This window comes from Hipposideros armiger, unplaced genomic scaffold (assembly GCF_001890085.2).
Source record: "Hipposideros armiger isolate ML-2016 unplaced genomic scaffold, ASM189008v1 scaffold_108, whole genome shotgun sequence".
Taxonomy (NCBI): Eukaryota; Metazoa; Chordata; class Mammalia; order Chiroptera; family Hipposideridae; genus Hipposideros; species Hipposideros armiger.
In genome coordinates, this window is record NW_017731458.1 from 3,935,384 (window position 1) to 3,961,291 (window position 25,908).

General features: G+C 38.0%; 1 protein-coding gene across 1 annotated transcript; it reads right to left on the bottom strand.

Moving 5' to 3' along the window:
• Positions 1–669: 669 nt before the first annotated feature.
• On the bottom strand, positions 670–21,629 carry NUFIP2 (nuclear FMR1 interacting protein 2). Its single transcript, XM_019647055.1, has 4 exons — positions 21,254–21,629; positions 14,805–16,526; positions 4,035–4,067; positions 670–1,930 (listed from the first exon to the last, which is right to left on the bottom strand). The coding sequence occupies exons 1-4, from the start codon at positions 21,531–21,533 to the stop codon at positions 1,878–1,880; spliced, it is 2,088 nt and encodes a 695-aa protein (XP_019502600.1). The 5' UTR covers positions 21,534–21,629; the 3' UTR covers positions 670–1,877.
• Between the last annotated feature and the right edge of the window lie 4,279 nt (positions 21,630–25,908).

Genomic DNA, 25,908 nt, shown 5'->3' on the forward strand with positions numbered 1-25,908 from the left:
ATATATATATATATATATATATATATATATATATATATATAAAATGTATAAAAAGTTTTGTTTACATCAAGTGGAATTGGCAATCCATGCTTATACTTTTAAAATCTAAGCAGGGCAGATATCCAGACTATAAAGATATTTTCTCTATTCTATGTTGAATCCAACAGCTTCTTTGACAAACTACTTGTTAAAAGCCTCAAATAGTCAACAAAACAAGAAAACTCATCCATACTACAGTCGCTCAAAACTGGACATTTCTTAAGCAAAGGGGTTGAACGAAAGTAGTTGCTTTCTCCCCAAATACCCCAGGGGATCCAGTCTACTTTTATTAGAAGACTACACTTTATATAAATGCCCTGCTATTTTAACTTGTATTTGACATACATGGATATACTAATTTCTTCTCTCTCCCCGTGTGTACGTGTGCGTGTGCATGTGATGTGATGCTATGTCAGGCCAGAGAACTTGTTTTTATGCCACTAACATCACCCAACCTTAAATTGGACCCTTCAATTCTCCACACACACAAAAAACTTATTTTAGCATGCTATATACAAGCTGCAGTGCAACAGGATGGCAATGTGATGATAAGACAGGGCTAATGCTCTTCTCTGCCCAAAAGAAAATTTCCAGAATTTCACATTATTTTCCTTAAAAAACCCATTTTGCTCTAGTAATAAAATATATTTATTAAGATATAATTAGAAGATAGTAAGCTCAGAAGTATAGTTTGCATGAAAACACACCTTCTATAGGCAGGGTTTATTACCTCCTCACTGGCTAAAAACATGAAAAGTTTTATAGTTTTCATGGAATTTTTTCTTCCCCTTTTAGGTAATTCTGAGAAATTAAAAGAGAATTTACAGAAAGGTACAGAAGTTTCTCTTTAGATGTTTGATGAAAAACACGGAAAACAGCACATTTAGTGTTAGTGACAGAGCAAGTCTGGAGCACCTACAGTTGAAAAGCAGAATATATTTTTGCTCCCACTTATACAATTACATTAAAATATGGGCATAGGAGTATTTTTCCATATTAAATTTCTAAAGCCAATTGTTTGTTCTGTAACTTCTTTTAAAATGACACTCATGGATTCTTCACTTGTTAAAGTCCAATATGTAACCGAAGCCAAGTGAATTATGTACCACCAACTATTCCAGAATTGTAGAACTTCAATGCCCTCCCCTATCCCCCCCCCCAGAAAAAAACAAAAATAAAACATTTCCCCAATACCCCACAGAGGCTGCTTAATTCCTGGCAAGACATGCAAATCATATTCGCTAAAAAAATACACCCCTGCAAACTTCAAAGCATTTATCCAGCATTCTCGCAGGGCTCAAATGATAACCAAAAGATCAAGGGAGGCGTGGGGGAAATGTTGAATCAATCTGGGTTCCCCGTGATTAGTGTATCACATTAGTCACAGAACAAGATACAGAAATCTTTTAAGTGGATTTGCCTTTCCAGCGGGTCATTTGTTGCCCAAGATGATGACAGCAGGAACTTTAGAACCACGCTTGTTAACAAGTCTATATTCATTAACCACTTGCATTCACACTTAAAAACAAAAATTAACAAAAGGAAAAAGAAAAAAAAGAAAAAAACTAATTCAGTACCGGAGATTAAATAACCATGTGTAGTCTCTTGAAATAAATTTGATTCCTTAAGAAGTCTAATTACTTTCAGTTGCCTTTTTTAAATAACTATATATATATATGTATATATATATATATATATATATGTATATATATTATCCTGTGATTCTACTTATGGTTCCTCTGCTGCGTTGAAGAGATCTAGGAGCATAAAAGCCTTGTGTCCCCCATGAACGGTGGCTCTAATGCTGCAGAAAGGTTACAAACAGGCAGTCTGGTCCTTCATTGATCTGGACTATCCATGGCTTCATTGTAAGTGATTATCCTTTTGGGATCTGGAGGGAAGGTTAAAAATAAATGCATAAATAAAAATAAGGTCTGGAATCCCCAAATGCCCACATTCTAAGAACAAATCCCAAATAACCATCATCATTTAAAACTGCCCCATTTTTAATGAAAATACAATTTAAAGACCATTTCCTCTTTGTATTAACAATGTGTGATCCACTTTTTCTCAACCCAATAGTTCAGCATCCCAATGGATTCCCAGCAACAGGGTCCTCCAGCCAATGAGGGCCTTAACTCCTATAGATTAGAGTTGAGTTCAGTTAACAAGAGTTTTAAGTGTTTTTCCTGATTATGAAAGTAGTACATTTGAAAAAAGCAGACAAAGAAAAAAGCTCAAATCATCATAATCCAATGTTAAAATAAATACCTGAATTTATTTTTTTCTTCTTCTCAGCAAAATGAAGTCAAATTTTATTTTAACCAGTATGGACTGCCTAGTAAGGAACTGTTCAAGTAACAACTAGCACCAAAAACTTCAGGTTAAGTTAATTTGGCCAAACTACCAGTTCAACCTTAATCATGACTTGTTTCCTCCTTACTAATTTCCCATCGCATCACCAGCCTTTATTCTCAGAAATAGCAAAAACCTGTGGTTCTCCTGGGTTATAAAACAGAATGTATCTGGGCAAAGACTCCAGTGTTATTCTAAATTCCTACTATTTAGCTGTATGCTCCTCTCTTCTCAAGAAGCAATGATTTTTTTGCATACTACTTCTACCTAGCCAAGAACTTTTAAAAGTATACATGCTTTAGTAAAAAATAGAAAACCAAAAAAACTTGTCACCTAATGAAAAGTATAAAGGCCTGAAAATAATACTGAAGAACTCAAGCTCACCTAAGCCTAAGAATCAATCTAATGTAGTCCAGAGATATACAACATCCTTTCTAGGACTCCAAGGGCCATCCACTAGCAACCTACCATGAAAATAATGCTCATTCTTAATAGTTAATAGCCATTTTTTTTTCAGTTAAAACGGAGGTCAACTTTTAAAGAGACACAGAGAGCAACTCAAAATATTGGGTTGTCGGAAAAGTCATGACGCATTTTTGCAACGAAAAACAGAAAAAATACGTCATGACTTTCCCGACAACCCAATAATTTAAGAGCTTGCTAGTTATCGTCAGGTCACCGCTGTGTTAGACAAAAAAGACCTGGCTCTAGAACAAGAGTGAGTGGGAAGGAGGAGCAATGTTGGGAAATCAGGAAAACCTACATTCTAGTCCTGCCACTTTCTAGTTTATATGTAATTTCTCTGTGTCTCAGTTTCCTACCTGAAGAGAATTTGTAACATCCTTCAAGTTCTAAAATTTTAGGAATTTCACATTCATCTAAAATCCACTCATATTAACTAGCAAAGTAGATGGGGAGTGAGATATAATTCAGTCACAGGGTCTGAAAGCCCAAATCTATTAGTGTGATTATTTCTCCAGACCAAATCTCTCACTTAATTTCAGCTATTTCACACTACCGTATTTTAACATATTTGGAAAGAAGGCACACAGTAATTAAGATAATCAACTTCAATTTTCGAAAATCCTAAACAATCCAGATGTGAATTATCCTGTCCCTGTGCTCTCCTGCAAGTCACATCTTATTTATTGGGGGTGGGGTGTGTGTGTGAAGGAGGCTAATTTGATACTCTTTAGATTTCTAACATCTTTTCAGAGAATATACAGCCCATATAAGGTTTCTAACACAGGTAATTTTTTTTCAACTATGAATTTCACTTCTTAGGCTACCTCTGGTCACACAAATACAGATAAAGAGTGGCCATAAATGGAAACACTTATTCATGTTAATTTCCTGGCTTAAAAATATTTATGGTCTGTTTTACTTTCACCATCAGGGGCAAAAGAAAATTTCATGTTATTCACCTAGCAGACAAAGAGTACTCTCATATTCTTTTCACTCACAGTGTTACCCCATCCTTAAGTAGTCCTGGTACGGTGGCTAGTGCCTTTTGACTGCAGTTATTAAATAACACAAAATCTATTTATTTGGTAGACCACTATTCATGTTATTCCCACCCAAAAATAATGTATAGTAATTAGTGATTAGTACTAACATTTCAGGTAACCATTCATTCTTACCTTGCTTCTGCAAATTCCAAACAGATTCCATTTCTGCAAAGAAAAAAAAGAGGATGACTTTATACACTGAGTTTTGTAGAACAAAGTTTAAAGGTTTTAAGTCTAAAAAACTTAGACTGATTATTGCTGGGCTGAAGGTAGGGTTGAAATAGCACAATTCTACGAAGCTCAGACAATTCTTATAATTACAACTTCCTATAATTCAGATTGCTTTAAGTGTTGATGACAGAAAGTCAATTATCAGAAATCAAATTGCCAAGAGAACAATTTTGTCTACACAAACAGCAAAGATATACAGAAGCATGCTATTCATAAAATGATATTTCTCTATACATCTCTAACAATAACTATTAAAAATTGTTTATTAAAAATATCAAGTATTTTTGGGCAACCTATCACCCCTCAACAAGGTGCCCCAGTCTCCTGAATGAAGCATTCATCAAATTTGTTTAATTAAGCTTGATGTTTAAAATGCCTTATTAAAATTTTACTTAACTCGTTGCTTATAGGCAAATGGTTCTGTTCTTCAAACCACACCTACTCTTATTTTAACACATAAGGTCAAAATCCTATCCACATCCATTTATTAATAACACATAATCCTCATTTGCTCCAATTACATTCAGATGTGATTATCTATAATGTGCTTACTTTGGTATTTTACAATAAGGAAAATATGTATATGACCAAACTATAGTGACATACAGAAAGAAAGCAAGAAAAACTACCTGGAAGCATACTAGAAAGCTTCACAGAGGGGATATTTGAAATCTTGATCAATAAGACAGTAGATGACTATCATACCACAAGAACCTAAGAACTGGACCATAAAAGGAACTATTCTATTAGGATGTTAATGTAAACAGAAACTACTTAGTAATAGGAATGAGCTGTAAGTAACACTGAGAGTTAAGTGCTCTTCCTGTGACCATACAACTACCATTTTGAAAAGACAAAAAGGTGACTATCCTATATAACTGGATTCTGTGTAATTGTTTTCTATATTTATCAGTAACCAATTATAGTAAAAGAAAAACAAAACTGGAACTTATTAAGATAGGATATATCTGGACATGGGTTGTAATTAAGGTACAACATAATCCCTCCCCGAGGCTAAGAGGAAATAGGTGTATAGATCTAAAATTAAAATCACTCTCCCTACCCAATTTCCCTCACCCCCATCAAACTTACTTTCTAAAAAACTGCTAAGATTTTTCTGAAAATTTGTCAGGATTAGATATTTGGAGCAATAGGTTAATTATTCAAAATGATCAAAGTAATTATTCAGATAAAATCCCATTAAAGATATCACAACAATTCTGATTAAACCAAGACTGGGAAATAAGGCACTGGTTGCCACTTGGTCTATCCAAGAGCTTAGTTGGATGCTATGGCCTTTAAACTGCTGGGTAGATGCCCATCCACAGACTAGCAGGAAAATTCCTCTCTCCTACGAGATCTAAGAAAGGGAGAGAACTATAACCAATTTAATCGGGGGAAAAAAAAGATACACCAGAAAGGGAATTCTAGTCAAGGCACTCACATTTAATCACTCCAAAATAATTTCTAATTCCATTAGTTTCAGACAATTAGAAATAGCTGTAAGTCATTAGAGCTGTTATCCTACAAATTTCTGTATCTCAGAATGGCTTATTTTAAGAAATTCAAAGATAAGCCTTTCCTTGGTTGACCTGACTGAAGAATTAATACAACACAACCAACATTTTTTCTTTTACTTAAAGTACAGAAATCTCACATTTTGCAACAAATAAATTCCTGAGTTCTGTACACCACAGATTGCTTTGATGCTCATCATTTTAAGTTTACTTAATGCAAAGATAAATCTATACTTAGTTGTATGTTGAGAAAAAAAGTAACAAACTTTTTCTTTAAGCCTGCCTAAGCTGCAACATTTCCTTTTCTCTTCCTCACAGCAAACCCCAACCAATCCCTGCCCTTTTTGGGGAGGGGAGAGGGGTGACTATACTCGAGTCACAGGAACAACCAAACTACTTTAGGATAAAGACAAAAGTAACTACAGTTGACCCTGGGAACAATGTGGGGGTTAGGGGCACCAATCCCCTGTGCAGTAAAAAATCTGAGTATAACTTTTGACTCCTCCCAATCTTAAATTGTTCTTCGGTATCTGCAGGGGATTGGTTCTAGGACACCCCGCAGATACCCAAAGCCATGGATGCTCAAGTCCCCTATATAAAATGGCATATATCAATGTATACAATCAGTCCTCCCTCCACATCTGCAGACGCCCAACTGTGGATGAAAAACAGGACAGTATTTATTGAAAAAAATCCACATAAATGGACCCATGCAGTTCAAACTCATGTTTTCCAGGGCCAACTGTATTTGCAAACACCCATTTTCTTTAATGGATTGAATCATTTCCTTAACTTAAACTAGAACATTTCACCTTTAGGTTTTACTCTAATGTTACAGATTTTAAATGATTTCTGGTAAAAAAAAGTTTTATTACCCTCAAATATGGGCTCTGGAGTAGTAAATCTATCATGACTTGAGAAGGGAAAAGGGTAAAGTAGGACCTAACTAAAAAATTAGCCATTGGCCAGCCTAGCTTCTACATAAGAAATAAATCAGCATTATCTGTGTAGTGCAATGGGATTGCAATTCTCCTTCCTGTTATGTAATATTAATTACTTCTATAACTAGTAGCTACTTGACTCCCTTGATTAGAATTCAAAAGTTTCCATGAAACAAAGTTAAAATCAGAAGGGAAATTAATCAAATATTGTTTGCATGATTACATGCCATGTTAAACAACCCTACTGAGACTAACAAGAACCTAGGCTAGAGAACACTTAGGAAAGTAGTGAATTACATTTTTCCCTCTTTTAGGCTACAAAGTTTCGATTCCAATTCTAAACATGAAATCAGTTGCTTTGTATAATTTTAACTATCACAAGAGAAGTGGAACAGATGAAGAGTATAAAAGCTACAGAAGAAACATTCAACTATGCAAAATCATAACACAGTAATTAATTTTTTTTACTTTTAATACCTCCCTCTTCTACACACATACACAGTCTTCAACCTCTCAGTTCTTTTAAAAGACAGATCACAGGATCCAATTATGCAAATAGTTATTGAGAAATGGCCACAGGGCTAAACCTGCTAACATAAGTAAAGATTTCTGCTCTTAAGCTATACTAAAGTAGGCAAGTTTGTTAAAATTCTGTAATTTAGACCACCATCCAAATTTGAAATTTCACTGTATCAAAATTTTCAAATATTTAGTTATGCCTCTAATCAAATGAAGTTGAATATTCAATTTTTTAAAGAAGACTACTTTCTACATAGCTCCCTATCATAATGCTTCTTGTAGTAAATGTCCAATTACCTGCAAATTCTTAATTCCTAGTGGATTAAAAGGCATTAATAGGGGCTAGGGATGATGCAAAAACAGGAAGAAAAGCTCTAACTCTGCGAGCTTAGTAGAGCAGGCAGCTTTTCTAGAAGACAGAGCACAAAGGCATCTATGAATTAGTTTATTATTTAATCATATAGGCAAAGGAAAACCACTGAAGAAATCTAAGGTTATTGTACTAAATATTATTAACAAGTCCTTGAGGCAACTGAAGAAAATGGATGCAATGACAATACAGAGCCCAGTAAACATTATTGCAAAAGTTGTTAGGACAATTGTATTAGAGATGGAAAAGAAAAAAATGGAGATGTTGGAGATGACCTATATCACCTAATGATAAGGGTTATATTTTCATTCCCACCAAGAAGGCAGGAAAGAGCAGGTTTTAGAAAACAATGAATTCAGTTTTATATATGTATAACTGGAGTGGTGATACTGAAAATATGAGTAAAAGCAGATGAAGAAGTGGTAAACTTAGTACACAGTGATAGAATTAGATGAGATTACCCAGAGGAGTTTGAGTAGCATGAAAAGGCGACTGAAGAAACATGAACATTTGAGGAAAAGAGAATATCAGAAAGGTTATACTGAAAACGTAGAAAGTAGGAGAATAAGTAGAGTTAAGGAAACGCAAACTAGAAAATTTAGAAAGGGCAGGTTCAACTACACAAATTCTTACCTAAAGTTAAGACACTTGCAACTTTTTAGTCACTTATGTATCCCTTTTTCTCTAGCCCAATGCCATTGCCCTGGTCCAAGAAGTGGAATCTTATGAACATTTCTGTAGCTGTCTTTTAACTGGTCTCTTCTGCCATCAATCAAGCCTCACTTCCTGTCTTGTACACCATGGCTATCATTCTCTTCCTTTAAAATATAAATTTGAAAGTGACCACAACGTTCAAAACACTTCAGTAGATTCTCACTGCCTACAGGGAGACTGGATCCGTGTTCATCTTGCATAAAATTTATTTTTAGCATTTGACACACTGGTTGGTACACATCAATAAGCTCGATGACTAAAGTTAAAGATTTTTAAACTTGCACCATTCACCTTCTTTGAAACAAACTGAATAATTGGCAATCTTCAAACATTCAATTTCCTCTACCGAAAATATTCTGGTTCTCCTTATACAATAAATAAGCCAACTTCCACTTGTGTTTTTTGAATCCTTCCCCAGTAGATCCTGACCCACCATCCACCTTAGGGGTTTCTCCATGTTCCAAATGCATTTTGTATATTTTTTGACAGAGCTATTGTACTATATTTCTTTCCATCTATATTTTCCTATTAGAGGTTCTTTAATGACATGAACCCTCTCTTTTCACCTATTTATCACCATTGCTTCACACATTGCTTGGTGAAATAAATAAATATTGATTTGAATGAATACTACTCATAAATCAGTCAGGAATATAACTAGTAGTAGGTAGGAACTATTTGAAACTGCTGATATTCAACCTTTTTTGACCTAAAGAAACAGCAATTTCATATGGTCCAACCAAATAGATTCAGCATTTAATTCTAAAAAATCCTTCAAAGAAAAAGACTGAAGCTAAGAAGGCGAAAGTCAAGTAGAGGCTTTTTTTTTTTTCCTTTACAATTGAATAGAACATTTTTTTAAAAAATCATTAAACAGTTAAAAGCACATAATGTTTCCCTCCACCCCCCAAAAGAAAACATCCAATGTAAGGCCAAACAACGTGACTCCCACAATCGAGAACCCCCAGATCAATTTACCACTAATCATGTCTTCCAACTCTTTAAGTCATTTTACATCAAATTCTGCAAAATTCAGCAGGGATGGCGACACAAATTTCAATTCTGTTTTTTCCCCCTCCTAATCCAGATTTGCCCACCTGTTGATGATTACTGGCTTTACCAACACCGTGTTTTGCTATTCTGATTTCCTCTTTTTCAACCAGCTCACTGTACCTGCAAAGATGTCTGTCTGAAATTTCTCCCCACTCTTTCTTTTCCATTTTGATTGTACCCATAGAGAAATGCAACACGTTTTCAGCAAATTTGATCAAGGTAGTTAGAAATCACCACCTTTTCGGTGAATGCTTAACAAACTCTTCAATGTATCAATTTCAATCCTATACTCCCAATTTAGAGCTACACCAAACCAGACTAAACAGAATTGTCTGGACCACCTCTAAGTACACACAATAGAAACTTAGAACCCAAAGGTTTCTGGGTTTTTTTGCTCATTTCTACTGCTACACTATTCTAATCCAGTTTACTTTTTAAAGTAAAATATCAAATAGAAGTTGCTTGGAATGAAACTGCTACAACAATAATAGAAATAGACAATTTCTGTTTTATAGTATGGGTGGTTACTTCTCTCACCCTCAGGACTTAAGCTAATAAAATCTAAGGGTTCAAGTTTAGCTTCTATAAATTCCTTACAAGTTACCTTTTAGACTAATACCAAAGTAAATTCATTATTATTGCATTCATAAAGCAGACTTAATGAGAAATCAAGCACCTAGTATGGATGTTAAAATGGCAAGTCATTGGGGGAAAAAAGGATCTTCTATCATAAGAATTACTTGTTACATACATTTCTATAATTTCATAGAGGAAAAAAAGAAAACGATCTTTCCTAAATCTAGGAAATTGAACTAGGGCTGAAACCAAAGTAAAATCTGCAGGCACCTAACTAATAAGATTATTAGAAAGACAGCTGTGAAGAAAACATGGCACAATTGTAATGAAACGAAGGTGAAAATACTTATTAAGTATTGTCAAAGGAGAAAAATTAATATTCAGCTCCTTCTGTGAACAAATGTCTAAATTGTACACAGTCCCCATCAGTTTTATTGAGTAACCATAACTTGTCTCTTCATATCCTGTTTCCCAAATCCTGTAGACGTAGAAATATTTATCAGTTCCCTCTTGCCCTTACCCAACCTAAAAACTTTTAAAAAATACATTCACATGACTGCAAATACAAGGAGAAAATCTTTCTTATTTCTCTGCCTGGACTATTCCAAAAGTCTAAATGATCTTCCATTTCTAGTCATCAGAAAAATGGCTTCCAATCTACCCTACAAATTGGTACATTAACCAACCTGAACATAGATCTACAAGTCAGTTGCTTAATACCAACTCAATTTTTAAAGCACTTGAGTACCATCTGATAGGACAAAACAAAGGCTGATATACTTATTTTATAAAATCAGGAAACCCAGGCTTACAAATGACAAATGATTTGCCCAAGTACACAGGAATTAGGAAGAGCAGCAGTAAAACCCCTATTCTGTTAGTTTAAATTACTTTCATTCCACCAGCCTATCTCTCTGATATTCAATAACTCCCCCTGCCTCCAGACTGAAATTAAAAACCTCCAAGATCTGGCAGCAACTTACCTTCCTTCTCTTTTACATCCCCTCAGCACATCCAAAGAGGATCTCTTCCAATATTCACATTTACTCATGATTCTCCAACTTTTCTATTCTTTATCTTCCTCTTCTCTGTATTTCCATAAGTAAAAAATGTCCCCTATCCATCAGCACCGTTTCAAGGAGGCTGCTTCCCACGAAAACATACTGTGCACTTGCTCTCTATTTTTACTCCATTAAATTCTCTCTTTCTCCACTGAAATCTCCCAGTTATTTGTATCCTCATGACATTTAAAATTTTACCTTGTAAACTTGTATATTGTTTTCTCCTCTACTTGATTTAGTTCTTTAAAGGAAAGACTCACCCTGTCAAAGTAAGTCTTACATAACTAAACAAAGTACTTTGCCTACGGTAGGTACATAAGAAGGGAAAACACACACACACACACACACACACACACAAATTATAGCACAACTCTTTAGTAGTACAGAAAAACTGTGGCAGAGAAAAGGGGAAATAAAAGATGAAGTTAAAGCAAGTTCTCTAGACCCAGAGTTCCCAGTCCTACTATAGATGACAATTAGAACCATCTAGTGAGTTAAATTTGTGGGGTTTTTTTTGTTTTGTTTTGTTTTTTTTAAATTCCAGGGCCCAACCCAGATCTAGTGAATCAAATCACTTATACCAATAACCTGCCACCTGTGGAGGCAATGGAAACAAATGTTTAAAATTTCATGCAATAGCCTAGAGTTGCCTCAGGGATATTTTATGCCAGACAGCTTTCACGCTGACTCACCCCAACCATCAAAAATTAAATCTTATTCTATTCATCCCCCTTGAATCACTATTTGCTGGGTAAAATTGACCATATCAAATTATTTTTAATGAATACTCCAAAACGTCTGCATTTTGGATGCTTGATATCCTTCAGTGCAATGTTAGCCAGGGCAAGATAAATCAACCTGGTTTAAGTTAACACTGACCAAACACGCAACTCACACCAACCTACATTATTTCAACAGACTTGGCTTCAAATGACTTAAAACATTTCAAAACCAAAGATTCACCTCAGAAAGTTAGAATCTAATATTATAAGCCTATAACAAATCAAAGAGTTCCACTAAACTAACAATTCTGAGTAACTACTTTGAAGGAGGCAAGTTTTATGTCCTAGGTATGTGCATTAAAAGCTATCACTCTAACATACTCAAAGTATCGCCAAGTAAAATGTTATACCTGAATTTGCTTTTAAAAACTCCAAAAAAAAGTGTGAAGGTGGATAGGTGAAACAAGAATGATAATGCTTTTTAAATGTCCAAGCTAGATGCTGGATACATTGTGGTTCATTATATTACTGGCTCCATTTCGTGTATACTTAAATTTCTTCATAATCAATTTAAAAAGATATCACTTTATTGAAGTTTTGCCTCTTAAGTTTCACTTTAGATAAATAAGAAAAGAAGACCTACCTCTCACCTCAAATAGTGGTACTGCTATGTAATGGTACTATATGCTCCTCGATAGCACACAGATTAACAGTCTTATTTCTTAAGTTAGTACCATAATATATATCAAAAGCTAAAGGAAAATCCCAAGAAGCAGAATTCCCACTGATGCCTTTTTACGCCTCAATGTACCTTCATTCCATATTAATTATTAAAAATCTGCAGTACTTCCAAGGCTGCAATTGTTTAATCTAAAAGATGCACCTTCCTACTGAACATAAAAAGCACTTTCTTACCTATTTCCAAATAAAGTTGTTGAAGGGCTTATTTGTGAAGTTAGGGGGTATGCATAGAACTTCTAAGCCTAACTTCAAATAACTTAGTAAGACATTACTTTTGAACATTTAGAGACTACATTAAAGAGCTAAAAAAATAATACAGATGCTCTTTTAAAGGACATTCCAAATAAGCCCAAGTGATTATTACTTCTTTTTAGAGTTTCAGAAAACTTAAAATTTAACAAAACAAAAAAACACAGGCCTTCACTTATGAAAAAGATCTGCAGATCTTCAAAAGGTTGTGATTCAAAACAAATTCAAAGAGAAATTAGTGACCTAATGGACCAATCTACACTTGGCAGGAATTCAAAGAACCTGCCACTTTGGGACCTAATTGAACTGATTTAATTACCTATTATTCTGGGGGTGGGGGAACAATCTATACCAATTTAATCTCAATAATGTCCAACTACAGAACTTAAACTGACACACTTTAGTAAAGCAAATCTTTCAGTAACACCAGCAAAACTAAATAAAACTGCACACATATAGAGGCATTTAGTTTATCTAAATAAATACCATTGCTGTCATATTTAGTTAGCCTATCCATAGAGAAAATGCACACAGAAAACTCAGAAACAGGAGTTAATACTCTCATTTTAAAACGCCTGCAGTTCTCCATAATAAAAATTATGCCTAAAAACACCAACCAACCACCTAATCCAACAACTTGTCCCAGAATTTTTTTGCAGGTTGTGGGAGACCCTAACACAACCAGGTATCTTCTTAGCCTCACACGATTACCAAAATACTTTAGTGAAGATTTTACAATTAATGGTCTCTAACGGGCAGATGGCACAGGAGATAACACCAAAAATACCCAACTCCCCTGGCAGAATTTAATTCACAACTAACCACATGTCTTAAGAAACTAAGCATTTCTTTTTTGCCCTAACTTTCCTAAAAACATCCAGCTAGCTCCTGGTTAACTCATATTTACTTCCAAAGGGCAGTGCTGGAGAACAGTGAAGACAGGTTAATTGTATCTGCCAAGATTTCTACTCCTAAACTCCCATAAGCCAATTCTACTTACTCTCATGTTTTAAAGGAAGAAAAATAGAAAAAGGACATCTATTTACTTCACTAAATGTCTTACAGTTTACAGATAAGGTACTTAGACTAGGTAATTTGCTTAAAAGTCAAATAAATAACTTTGTTACTGATATCTGAGGCAGTGGTTCTTCAAGGAGAATATGGTAATTACCTCAAACCCACTGTATGATTATATATTGCCACTACCCTGAATTTGCAAGTGACTGCCTAAATCAGCCACTGTTAAAATGGATATGTGCATGAAACTAATATAATAGTGTATGTTAATAGTAACTGGAAAATAATTTTCTAAAAATTGAAAAAGTTTTAAAAAGGAATGTGTAGTATATTCTAGGTGTGTACATGCATGCATGCATGGGGTATGCATTTCTGTTAGGAAGGGGCTGGGGGGATGAAGGTGAAGACTGAAAACCACTGTTCTCAAAAGCATGAAGGTTGTAAACATCATTCATTAAACCTTACAATTAACTTTGCAGATTTACATAAGTTTATGCCATACAGCAAATAAACCATCTTCTAAGGTTATTAGCATGGAACTTGAAACGTATCTGGTTCCTTTTTAACATGGGTTTTGGGGCAATCAGAAGTACAGCCTCCCAAGAGCTTGGTCCCTACAATGCTAATTGTGCCTGCCATTGTAGTCTGTCTGAATTATTTTCAAATTACCATTCGGCACCCATTATTCCTTCTTATAAGAGAAAAAAAAAGTCTGACACTCCATCTTTTTGGACTCCTCAAAAACACTGCTCCTACTCATCTTAAGCAAATTAGAACTATTAAGTGAGCTCACTAAAAAAGAAGCATATGATATAAAAAGCAAAGGAGAGGGAACATCTGTTCAAAGAAAAATTTTAAAAAGAACTTTTAAGAGTGTTCAAGAGAAAATATAACACCATCCCTTCAGGCACCTCTCCACCCCCACCCCTCCTTATTCTTGGAACTAGGCAAGGGGTCAATTATACTTGTCTATATCAAAAGAAATGCTTTTAAATTGGAAAAGTGAACATTCCTTCTAAACTTTATCTATTCCCAGAGACCCTGAATTAATCAGCTGCTTATCCACATTATTCTCAACTAAGCTCTGTAATTCTTAAAGAATCTCACAGTAATTTCCAAAATCCACCATTAATACAACAGTTAATAAATGTATAAAAATAAGAATCTTTGCATAGGAAACAAATGAGTTACCTTTAGTGTGATATACAATAGCAGCCCTCAGGTCAAAAGAACCCCAGCTATCATTCCTTTCTAGGCCTCTCTGGTATCTCTGTTCTTTGGCGGAGCCTAACAAAGTGTTCGTAGGAGATGCCAGAGGATTTTGATTTTCTATCTCGTAGTCCTTTGAGAGAAACACTAAAGCACCTTGACTACTGGTGTCTGCTTTTTGCAGGTCACCTATATGACCAGGTTCCAAAGATAAGGCTCCACTCTCACTAGTCGTCCCAGATTTTAGAATGCTACCCAGTACTTGAGGACTAGTCCGTTTTTCCAGCTCATAAGCCTTGGGAAACACAGGATGCTCAGTTCCTGAGGGGATTATTTCAGCACCCTGTGAAACCAAAGTGGCAGGATATTCCCCTTGAAATGTCACCTCCATCACTTTATGATCTGATGACTTCCCAATAACAGTCTCAGGGCCAGCACTGGGCTCATTTATAAATGATAAACCCCACTGATTCTGGAAGATATCCCCCAGGTTTTGCTGATCTGTCTGAGAGGGTAGATCCACTTGTGCTGTGCTCAACAGCACAGTTTGCATATTTGATGGGTAGATAAAAAGGCTAGACTTAATTTGTTCAACAGCTGCTGAAGTCAGACTCATGTCCTGGAGAACTGAATCAGTCCCAGAAGAGATGGGTGTTAGCGTATTAGCAGCAGTAGTTAGCAGTGGCTGACCCCCTGGAGAAAATACACTTGCATCAGTCCCTGCTAAAACAGGCCCATTAGAAAAGTTGGCTGAAGTAACAGATTTCAGCGCTGACATAGGGACCTGTGATAACCGACTTGAAGACTGGGTCTGAGTTTCCCCAGTAGATGATGATGATGATGAAGACGAAGATGGTGACACAGAAGAGTTCTGTACACTTTTGTTGAGGTTTTCCTTAACTTTGCTTGCATAACTTATTTTAGGAACTATTTTAGCACTGCTGTTGTCCACTGGAAAAACTGGGGGTGGTTTAAATAGGGTCCACGAGTCCTCTTTGGAGGCAACAGCAGAAGCATGCTTTCCTTTGGGCCGATCATCAAACTTTTTGCTGCTCACACCAGGTTTAATATCAGAGCTTTTCCGCAGCATATCACCCACAGCAGGTTTTCCTCGACTTGTTCCTCCAGGCCCAGTTTCATACTTCCAAATGGGCTTGGAACCATCCACTCGATTTCCCTTTTGTTCACTGTAGTCAGGCTTGAATGTTTCAAGTCCCTGTTTTAAGGTTGGGACACTTGTCTCTTGCATTATTTTGTCCTGCACTAAGTTAAGGTTTTCACAACCCTTGGCACTATTGCGCCTAGCTTTCCTTTTTTTAGGAGTGGTATATCCGCTCTCAGATCCACTTCCGTCATTATCTGCTCCTTTGCCCATATAACCATTAGTAATATAGCCAGAATTATTTGTTACAACACCATTTGGAATTGCTACAGCATCACTCTTATCTACAGACTGGTTCTCTCCAGATTTATTTTCATAAGACTTTCCATTCTTTTTGTCCATACTGTTCTTCTGAATGAAATTCCTAGTTTTAATTCCTGCTTTCCCAAAGGTGCTGGCCTTTACAGTCTGCTTCAGATTAGTGTCTACAACTTGTTGGTTGCCATTGAGGACCCTGGAAATAGGGTTGGTAGCTTCATCAGAACTGAGGTTCTTTAAAGATACTTCTCTTTCTCCAGCATTACCATTTAGTTCACCATAGCCTAGGAAGGAAAAAAAAGTTTTTTAAAAATTACAATATGAAAATTACAATAGTACCTAACATTTAAGGACTGCTTATGTACTGTGTGCTAGACACCATGCTATGAGCTTTAGCTTTGTATGTTATTATTTCACAGTTCCATCAAAAGACATTTGTCAACCCCGTTTTACAGATGAGGAAGTCTACTATGCAAGAGACAGAACTAAGCAGGGATGCAAATCAAAGTCCAAGTTTAGAAAGAACATGACCTCTAAGGTGCATGCCTCTCATCTAACAAAATCAACCTTTCCATCATTCTCAAAAGGCTGTTATAAAATTTCCTTTACAATAAAGAACAGAGCTACCCTCTGGGCAAAATCAAGTTACACTGATAAATTTTAAGTATTACAAGGAAATTAAAGACTCCACTTCTATGAAACCATAAGTAGCTGGCGGTGACCATAGCAGTTCTATTGCATTCTGTCAAACAAAAATCTAACACCTGTGAACTTTTTCTAAAGTAGTTCAATTCATTTTGACATTTCCCAGACATTAGATCATACTGTTAGTATAAAGCCAAAACACCTATGTCCCAATGTTTCTAACTCATAAGATGTATTTTCTCCATTTTACATTTAGGTAAACAGACTATCAGAGAAATTAAGTAACTTGCCCAAGTCACAAAGTGGAAGAACTGGAAATTTGAACTCCAGTCTGCCTGGAACATGGGTACCTATCACTACATCATACTGCCTACCTAAATGATGCAGTAAGAAAATATTTACTAACAAAACTACAATGAAAGGTAACTAATTTTAAAAACTGTTATGGTATTCAAGTTAAGACCTTCAGCTGCCATAAACAATTTATTACTTAGGTGGTTCAACTGCATCAACCACCTTTCCCATTTCCTTACTAGTAAAATAGATAAACTAGTTATCTCCTTTTCTATGAAATGTTCCCAAAATATCTCAAAGTCAACTCATTAGAAAGAGATACACAATAGGTCTCTCTCTCTCATTTAAGGCAGCTTTTTCAGGGCAAGGGGTGCCATTCAACAGGAATACCAAGTAATTTGCCTTGGTCACTTTCATTCAATCTCTTGGGTCTTTAGCCTGTGAAGGTTAAAAAGTACATGAACTTGTATATTCTTGTTTTTTAATTTTGTTTTAATTTCCAATATGGTAAATATCAATAGATATGTAACCCACATTAAAAGCTCTTTGCATATTATAAGAGTATAAGAAATACTAAGAATTTTTTAAAAGTTTAAGAATCACTGTTTTAAAAGAACTTGATATGGAATAGAACATAGTCTGGGAAGATTCCCAATAAAGTTTACTATATAATTTTAAGTCACTCATTCTACATCAGAGAAAAAGTGGGAACATTCAAAATGAGCAAATAAAGGCATTCTCTTCTGCTGTATTACCTTTCAGCAAATAACCTAAGAAAACATACTTAAGGCATAAGCAATCATAACTAAGATAGAGTGTCACAAAACTTGCACCATGAGAGAATATATTTTGTAAAAGTTCTTAACTTCTGTAGAGTTACATTTTAGTTTTTGGCTGCTGAAAGGCTATGACAGCCAATCAAGTCATACTTTTGATGGAAAAATTCTAACTATGAAACAGTAAGAAGAGATCACTGCTTAGGATGTTTTCTACAATGTTTTTCTTTCTTTCAAAAAGCAGGAAGTTCTAATATAGAGGCTCTCCACACTTTTAACAAACATAAATTTACCTGTATACAACTCTAGATCCAAGAGAAGAACTACATGTACCATTTAACATTGCTAACAGGCTTACAAAAGGCTTGTACCCTTGGGCCCATTCGTCAACTTTCCAGATCTCTAAGGTAAGCAGTCTTAAACACCAAAAAAATTCCAATGTCCAAGCTAAGCTGGAACAAAGCCAAGACTTTTAAATGAGCTAGAATAATTTTTCCTAAGATTACTAATATTTGGTGGCTCTAATATCAGAAATCACCAAACAATTTAAAACAGCCCAGAGGCCACTATATTTCCACTCCCAAGTTTTAATCACAAAAAAATTTCTCTATATAAAAATTTTTCCCATGGTAACCTTGCTGGTATGCAAAAAGTCTGCCAGAGAGACATTTTCTTTTTAAAACTCGGGTATTTAAGAAAAATGTAAACATTATAGAATTACTGAAAGAAATCAAAGGACTCCTAGGGCTTTTATTATCTAGGGTCGCCATGCTAAAGCATCTAGCCCTATTTCAAATGGACTCTGCAAAAATCTAGCTTTTGGATTAGAAACTGAAATTGCTGAGCACATTTGGCCCTCTCTTGCGCCCTCTTCTGGATATAGAAAAACTTCCTCTTTATAGGTTTGTGGGTAATGGGTCAAAAGAGCCCACCTCAACATATTGAAGATGTATTTCACAAAAACCTGTTTTCTTAGTAAATTAGCATTATGCATGTTGAAGCAACAGTACTGTGACCAGGCCACACGTGAAACACTGCTCATCCCAAATTGTTTATGTTCTCTCAAAATTGCTAAGCCCAGTTTGCGCTCTTTATCCTCTCCCCAGGTAAGACATACTAATTTGAAGGATACCACCTTGAGTGGCTCAGGAGCTGCTTCTATATGTAGAGGGGAGTCCTGCAGGGATGAATTACCTGACCAACAAAATACAATTTTCCAAGCTGAGCAGTAATACTGCCTTATAGTCCAATCAATCATAAGGCAAGATTTTCTCGCTTTTAGATTGAAAAAGACATAACATTAAAAAGATCTAGTGTTGTAGTTTCTAACAGTTTTTAGAAACTGTTAGACACATCTATATATTCATTTCTACTGCACGCCATCAGTCCCTACTACCTTCAAAAATGGAAGGCCTGACATTCCAATTCAGTCTTCAAGTCACATTAAGTCTGCAACAGAAAAGCAGTTTTTCTCCTGCGCTCAGTAACAGCTTGTATCACATTTGACATGCTAGGTTTAACATTCATTTTCTTACCATTCCCTTCATTTCTCTTCAATGTATAAAGAACCTGTATTTTAATAAATCTGCATGGCTATCAACTTTTAAGTTCATTTCTTCTCAAATGTTTTCTAAAACGCCTTTTACCCTCAATTTAACATTTGTTAGAAACAAGAGTTTTGGGATCAATATCGGTTTGAAAATGGGAAAACACCTTTCCTTTCAAAATGGAAACAAACCTCCCTCATCCAAGGCAAGATGGTAGTGAACCAACCTCATGGATGAGCCACCTCGGTTCACCCTTAAAGACAAGAAATAGGGGTAAAAAAAACCTCGCCCTGTACCCCATCCAATAAAATATTTTTTTCAAATCGCTCTCCGCAAAAATACCACCCATGCCCAGAAGGTAAATGTTGGGGGTGGGGGGAGTGGAGGGAGACAGAACAAGCTTTTCTTGTAAAAACGAACTGCTAGTAGGAAAGGGCCCAAGTGAAAGCCTGAGAGTCGTGAGCGAACCTGGCAGGAGATGAGGTTCCTGTGGCAGAGAAACTCGTGACCGGGGAGCCGGGTTCCCGCTGGGTACCCCACCCGGCCTTCAGGCACCGCCTCGGCCCAAGATGTGTCCCCCTCACCCCCAGCCCTCCTGCCCCCGAGGAGCGCCGAGGACGCTGCCCGCAATCCGCGGCCTCCTTCTCCCTCGGCTCCGCTTGGAGACCCCGCGCCCCGACCGCCCGCGCCTCCCGCCGCACCCGGGAGCGGGAAACGCGACGGCCGGCGCGCGGGGCCCAGCGCAGGCCGCTCCCCTCGTGGCCGCTTCCCTCCCCCACCTCAACCGCCCCCGCCCCTCACCCCAGGGACCCGCCCGGGGCCGCGCGGCAGCCACCGGGTTACACAACCCGGCCGGCGACTGGGGGAGGGGGGCCGCGGGCCGGCGGCGCCCCCGCAGTGCAGGGGGAGCAAGGCGACCGCCGGTGGGGATCCCGAGCACCCGGCTCCGCCGCGCCGGGTGCCCCTCGACACCCTTCCCCCTCCGCTCCTCAGTGGGCCGGAGTCGGTGACAGGAATCGGCTTCCAACATGGCGGACAGGAAGCGGCCCCGCGAGGAGGAGAGAACATTCCAGCCGCGCCGGCTCTGGGGGGAGCGGGCCCGGAGAGCCGGCCTCGGGAGGAGCCACGGGGTCCAGTGCCCAAAAGGGGCATCTAGGGATGGAAATGACCCGAGAGACGAGGGGTCCCAACCACCGCCCCCCCCCCCGAGAGGAACCCCCAAGGCCACAGGTGGGCTTGAGGTGGCGGTGAGAGGACACTTCTTAACTCTGCCCACCTACCCTCTCCTCGCCGCCTGCAAAAGGGTCTCGCGACACCACCAGAGTCGGAATTCGCTAGGCCTTCCTGAGTTCCACCCCGAAGGATTTGGGGGGCTAGGTTCACCCCAACTAAAGGCCCCCAAATTGAGGTCCCTCCAGGGCCGCAGAAGGTAAACGGGAAAGGAATAATAAGGTTCGACTTCCAAGGCCGACCCTCCGGGTCTTTCTCCAGCCCGGGCGGGGGCCGGGAAGGTCACACTGGCCTGGTTGGGCCTCTCCCATGCTGAGGGGAAGGAGAGCGCGCTGCAAACCCCGCGGCCCAGCCCGAGCTTTGGGAGAATGAAAGGGGGCTTCCCCAGACTCGCAGTACACACGGACACATACACTCACGCACCCGGACCCGGTCCGCGTTTTCCAGATCCAGCCCCACCCCCATCGCCCCTACCCTCCACCCTTACTCCCCTTCCCCCACTCGTCCTCCCTCCCAGACCTGTTTTCTTCTTCGGCGTTTCCTGGTGCTGCTGGAGGGCGTGTTTCTGCTCATGTTTCAGCGGCTTTGACTGGGCCTTGGTGTTGCCCTCGGCTCCATGCTGTAGGTACTGGTGAGGCTGCTGGTGATGGTGGTGGTGATGGTGGTTGTGGCTGTGGTTGTAGAAATAATAATGGTGGTGGTGATGCGACTGCGACTGCTGCTGCTGCTGGGGGTGATGGTGCGGATGGTGGTGGTTGTGATGGTGCTGAGGCTGTGGCTGGCCGGGCTTCTCCTCCATTGAAAGCGGCTGGGACTCCCTGGCTGAGGCTGCGGGCTGCTGCACCGTCAGGATCTGAGACTGCTTCTCCGAGCTCACTCTGTATATCTGAGCGCCTCTCGCCTGCGCACTGGTTAACCGAGCGATTCTGCGAGATTGGCAGGAGTGCTCCAGCAATCAGAAAGCACGCTACGCCGCAGGCCCCGCCCCTAGCCCAAATCCTCTCCTTCCCCTTCGCCACAGCCTCCTGGCCAACGCCACTTACCCTGTGCAACCTCACAGGGCTGGGCCTTCAACGTCAGCACTATGGCTCTCTCTTCTGTCGCTTTCTCCTCTTCACCATGCAATCTGCGAACAGCACTTTCTACACTCCTCGCCGACAAGCAAGCTCATGTCGAATGTCGGCAGATTCCATGGGCGATTCTACTGGCTTTGGGAGCCATCTGTTGGTTTTGCACCTCGTAGATTCTGTTGGCTTTTTTTTTTTTTTTAATCCTTTTCCGGGTAACCAGAGGGGAAGCTCAATTCCTTAACCCGGAGACCACTAAAGGGGCAATACAAAAAGAGGAAATAAATAAATACATTTTTAAGACTACAAGAACTTTACAAATCAGCAGATCATTTTGTATTCTGGATTCATTTTGCTTTGTATTCATATGCTAATCTCTTCCTTTCCAGGGAGGGATTATAGGGTTCCACAATGGGGTATCTGTGTAATTTTCTAAAAGGGCACAAAGGGTTTAAATCATTGTTTCTTTGTAGTTGGAGGCAATGGAGAGCGGGAGGGATGAAAATGTAAAATCTACACAGAATTAGTTGTTTTTTGTAACTGCAGGTGAGGTTAACTGTGGAACCAAGATAGATTTTAGAATATGAAGAGTTCCAAGAGGAAAAAAGCACTTTAAAAGTTAAGTTTAAAAAATTTTTTTTGCATTTATGTAAAATACCGGAATTGGAAGAAATACTCTTGCGTTTTGTAGTGTTGATTTAACTTATCCTGCATTATCACATCACAGCCAGATTTTTAAAAGCAAATGTTAGAGTCAGGATAGTGGTTACTCAGTAAGAAAAAAAAGCGTTGTGATGGGGAGGGGCACAGGGGCACCTTCTAATATTGTATTTTTTGACCTAGGTGGTGATTATATACATATTTGCTTCATAATTATTTCTTAAAATGAATATGTATAATACACTTTTCAGTACATGTTATATTGGAATTTTCTTTATAAAAAATTACACAAAATTTACCATTTTAACCATTTCTAAGCATACAGTTCAGTAGCAGTAAGTACATTCACATTGTTGTGCAACCATCACCACTGTCCATCTCCAAAAGTTTCTCATCATCCCAAACTGAAACTCTGTGCCCATTAAACAATAACTCCCCCCTTGCCTTCCTTCCTCTCCCCAGTCCCGTGATAGCCACTATTCTATATTCTGTCTTTTTGATACTTCATACAAGTGGAATCATACACTATTTGTTCTTTTGTGCCTGGCTTATTTCATTTAGCATAATGTCTTCAAGGTTCATCCACATTGTGGTATGTATCCGAAGTTCCTTCCTCTTTAATGCTGAATAATATTCCAATGTATGTATATACATTTTGTTTATCCATTCATTCAGAATGGACACATTGATTGTTTCTTCAATGTATGTTGTATTTTATAATTTTTAAAATGTGGCTTGAATTTCTCCAGCAGGACAACATTAAAAAGAAACGAAGCTTGGGCCGGCTGAGTGGCGTGGTGTTTAAGAACTGGCTTGGGACGCCAGAGGGCCCCGGTTTGGATCCCACATATGAGGGCCAGTGACACTGCCCTCTACAGCTAAGATACTGAACAACAGCTCAACCTGGAGCTGGGCTGCCGTGAGTCGCCAGCGACGGCATAGGCTGCAGCCCCTGCTGCAGTGGGTTGCCATGGGCTACTGTGTGTGTAGCCAGCAGCCAGCGTGAGCAGCCAGCAGCGGCAGTGAGCAGCCGTCCAGAAGCCTGCGACTGATCTGCCTCACCTGGGAAGAGCGCAATGATGGTGCCAACTTGGGCCAGTGAAGCAAAGTCCTCCACAACTAGACTGAAGAACAAAACAACAGCAACTTGTCTGTTCCCCTTCCCCCAATTCCCCAGCACTGTTTCCATCCCCCCAATTCCCCAATAAAAATCTTTAAAAAAAAAAAAAAGAAAGAAACGAAGCTTAAAAGGAAGAGTTTGTACTGTGAAATCAATGAATGTCAACCCAATAACATAATTAGAAGGTAAAGGCCTCTTTCCAACAGCAAATGTCACTGAATCCAGACAACCATGACCAGACTGTGACCTGTTGTTCTAGATGTTGAAGATTTGTATTTCCTTCCTAAATTTTAAAGAAAGATCCCTTTGGGGGAGAGTATGTTTATCCAATTTTGAGAGCTAAAACCCCAATATATATATCATGACAAACAAGTTTTTGCCATTAAATAGTATTCCACCACTCTCCATCTAGTAAGGAAGAAATAAAAGTGTATATAGCATTTAGGATTATATTGATAATGCTTTATTCTTTTGCTGATTTAGACATTTAGTTGGAAGGTAAGAAATTCCTGAGTTCTAACTTCTCTTTCTACATTTTCTACATTATAGTTTCAGGCAAACCAAAAGCTCTCACTTTGAGTTTCTGATTTATCACACCTTAGCCTGCCTTAGTTTCTTCATATACAGTTGTATAAAAAAGTTTAGGAAACTAAGCCTTGCTCTCAGATGCACCAGTTACTATGAATGTTGCATTAGTAGTGTGTAGTAGTATGGAGAAAGACTTGATATAAAGTAAGAAAAAAATGCTATTAAATTCTTTGTACGCTAGGATCGTAACCTTGTAAAAATATAAGTTTTCGGTAAGTATGGAAATATAACAGTAGAATGTATACCTTTTCTTTCACCTGATATTTAAAAATTGTTTTATGTAAAACATATTTAAGATTTGCCATGTATTTGAAAATAATAATGCCATAATATCAAACCTCTGTGAAAAGAGAATAATTGAGCTTACTTATTTCAAGCATATTTTAATAAAATGGAATCTGCATAAAGGAAAAATACAAGAAAATATAGCATAAGTCTGGTGAAATTATGGGTGCTTTTTTTCTTTTCTCTATTTTCCAAATCTTTTGTTATGTAGCTATTACTTTTCATAATATTTTTAAAAATTAAAATTAAAAAATTGAATCTGCACAACACTTTGAAATTCATTTTATACCATATTTTATCTACAGTCAGTGTGGGAAGTTATAATGGAGAGACAGGAGGTTCCTATATGTGGTAGGTTAATGTTTTAAATTATTGCTGTAATCATAATGGCTAATATTTAATGCGCATTTACTATTTGTCAGGAGCTCTACCAAGTATTTTATCTTTGTTTTCATTTGTAATTCTTTGAGATGGCTATCAAGTCCATTCTACAGATGAGGAATTTGAGGCCTGAAGAAGTTAAGAGGCTCACTTATAATGTAAAAGCCACCAAGTTTATAGTGGGGCCTGAAAAAGATTCCAGGTCAGCCGGATAGGAAGAATTTCTAACACTATTGAAGTGTGATATACTTTTCTAAAATTCTAGTAAAACCTCTAAAAAAACATTCAAGCTATATCATAGCCACCATGAAGATGGTGTCTGGTTAGAGGCAGATATACTGTGAAGCTAATGAAGATTCAGGGTCCCTCAATAAACTTGCCCCTCCAAGACTCTGGAGGGGCCCTACAAATGGTCTCTTGAAAGCATAGATATTTTTTCATTATTGTGCAAAAAATTTTTAAGTAACATATTTTTGTAATTTTTCCTTAATGAGGGCCCCTCAAAACCTGGATTTACCCCTGTTAACAGTCATTTGGGAACCTGACTTAGAACTGTTGTAACTTCAAAGGGACTTTAAAAGGTTATAGTCATATTTTCTAATAACACGGAAAATTGTTGACACTATGACTCAAGTGCAAAAAGCAAAGTAAATTATTATAGATATATACATTATGATTACATACAAAATATGAATTCAAGAACTGTGAGGGAACTTGAATAATGAAAACGATAAAATCTTTTTATTCATTTGCTTATTCACAGATATTTATTAGGCACTTCTTACGTACCACATATTATGTTTTTTGTTACTTGGGGTTTTTTTTAATCATTTCTCCTTTTTTTTTTTTGTAAGAATGTTTTTTATTATTATTGGGGAATTGGGAAAGGGAAACAGTATTGGGAATTGGGAAAGGGGAACAGCCAAGTTGTTGTCCTTCAATCTTAGTTGTGGAGGGCGCAGCTAGCTCAGCTCCAAGTCCTGTAGCCATCCGACCACCCATCGGCAGCTCAGCTCAAGGTGCTGAGCTCAATCTTAGTTGCGGGTGGGAGTAGCCCACCATTCCATGCGGGA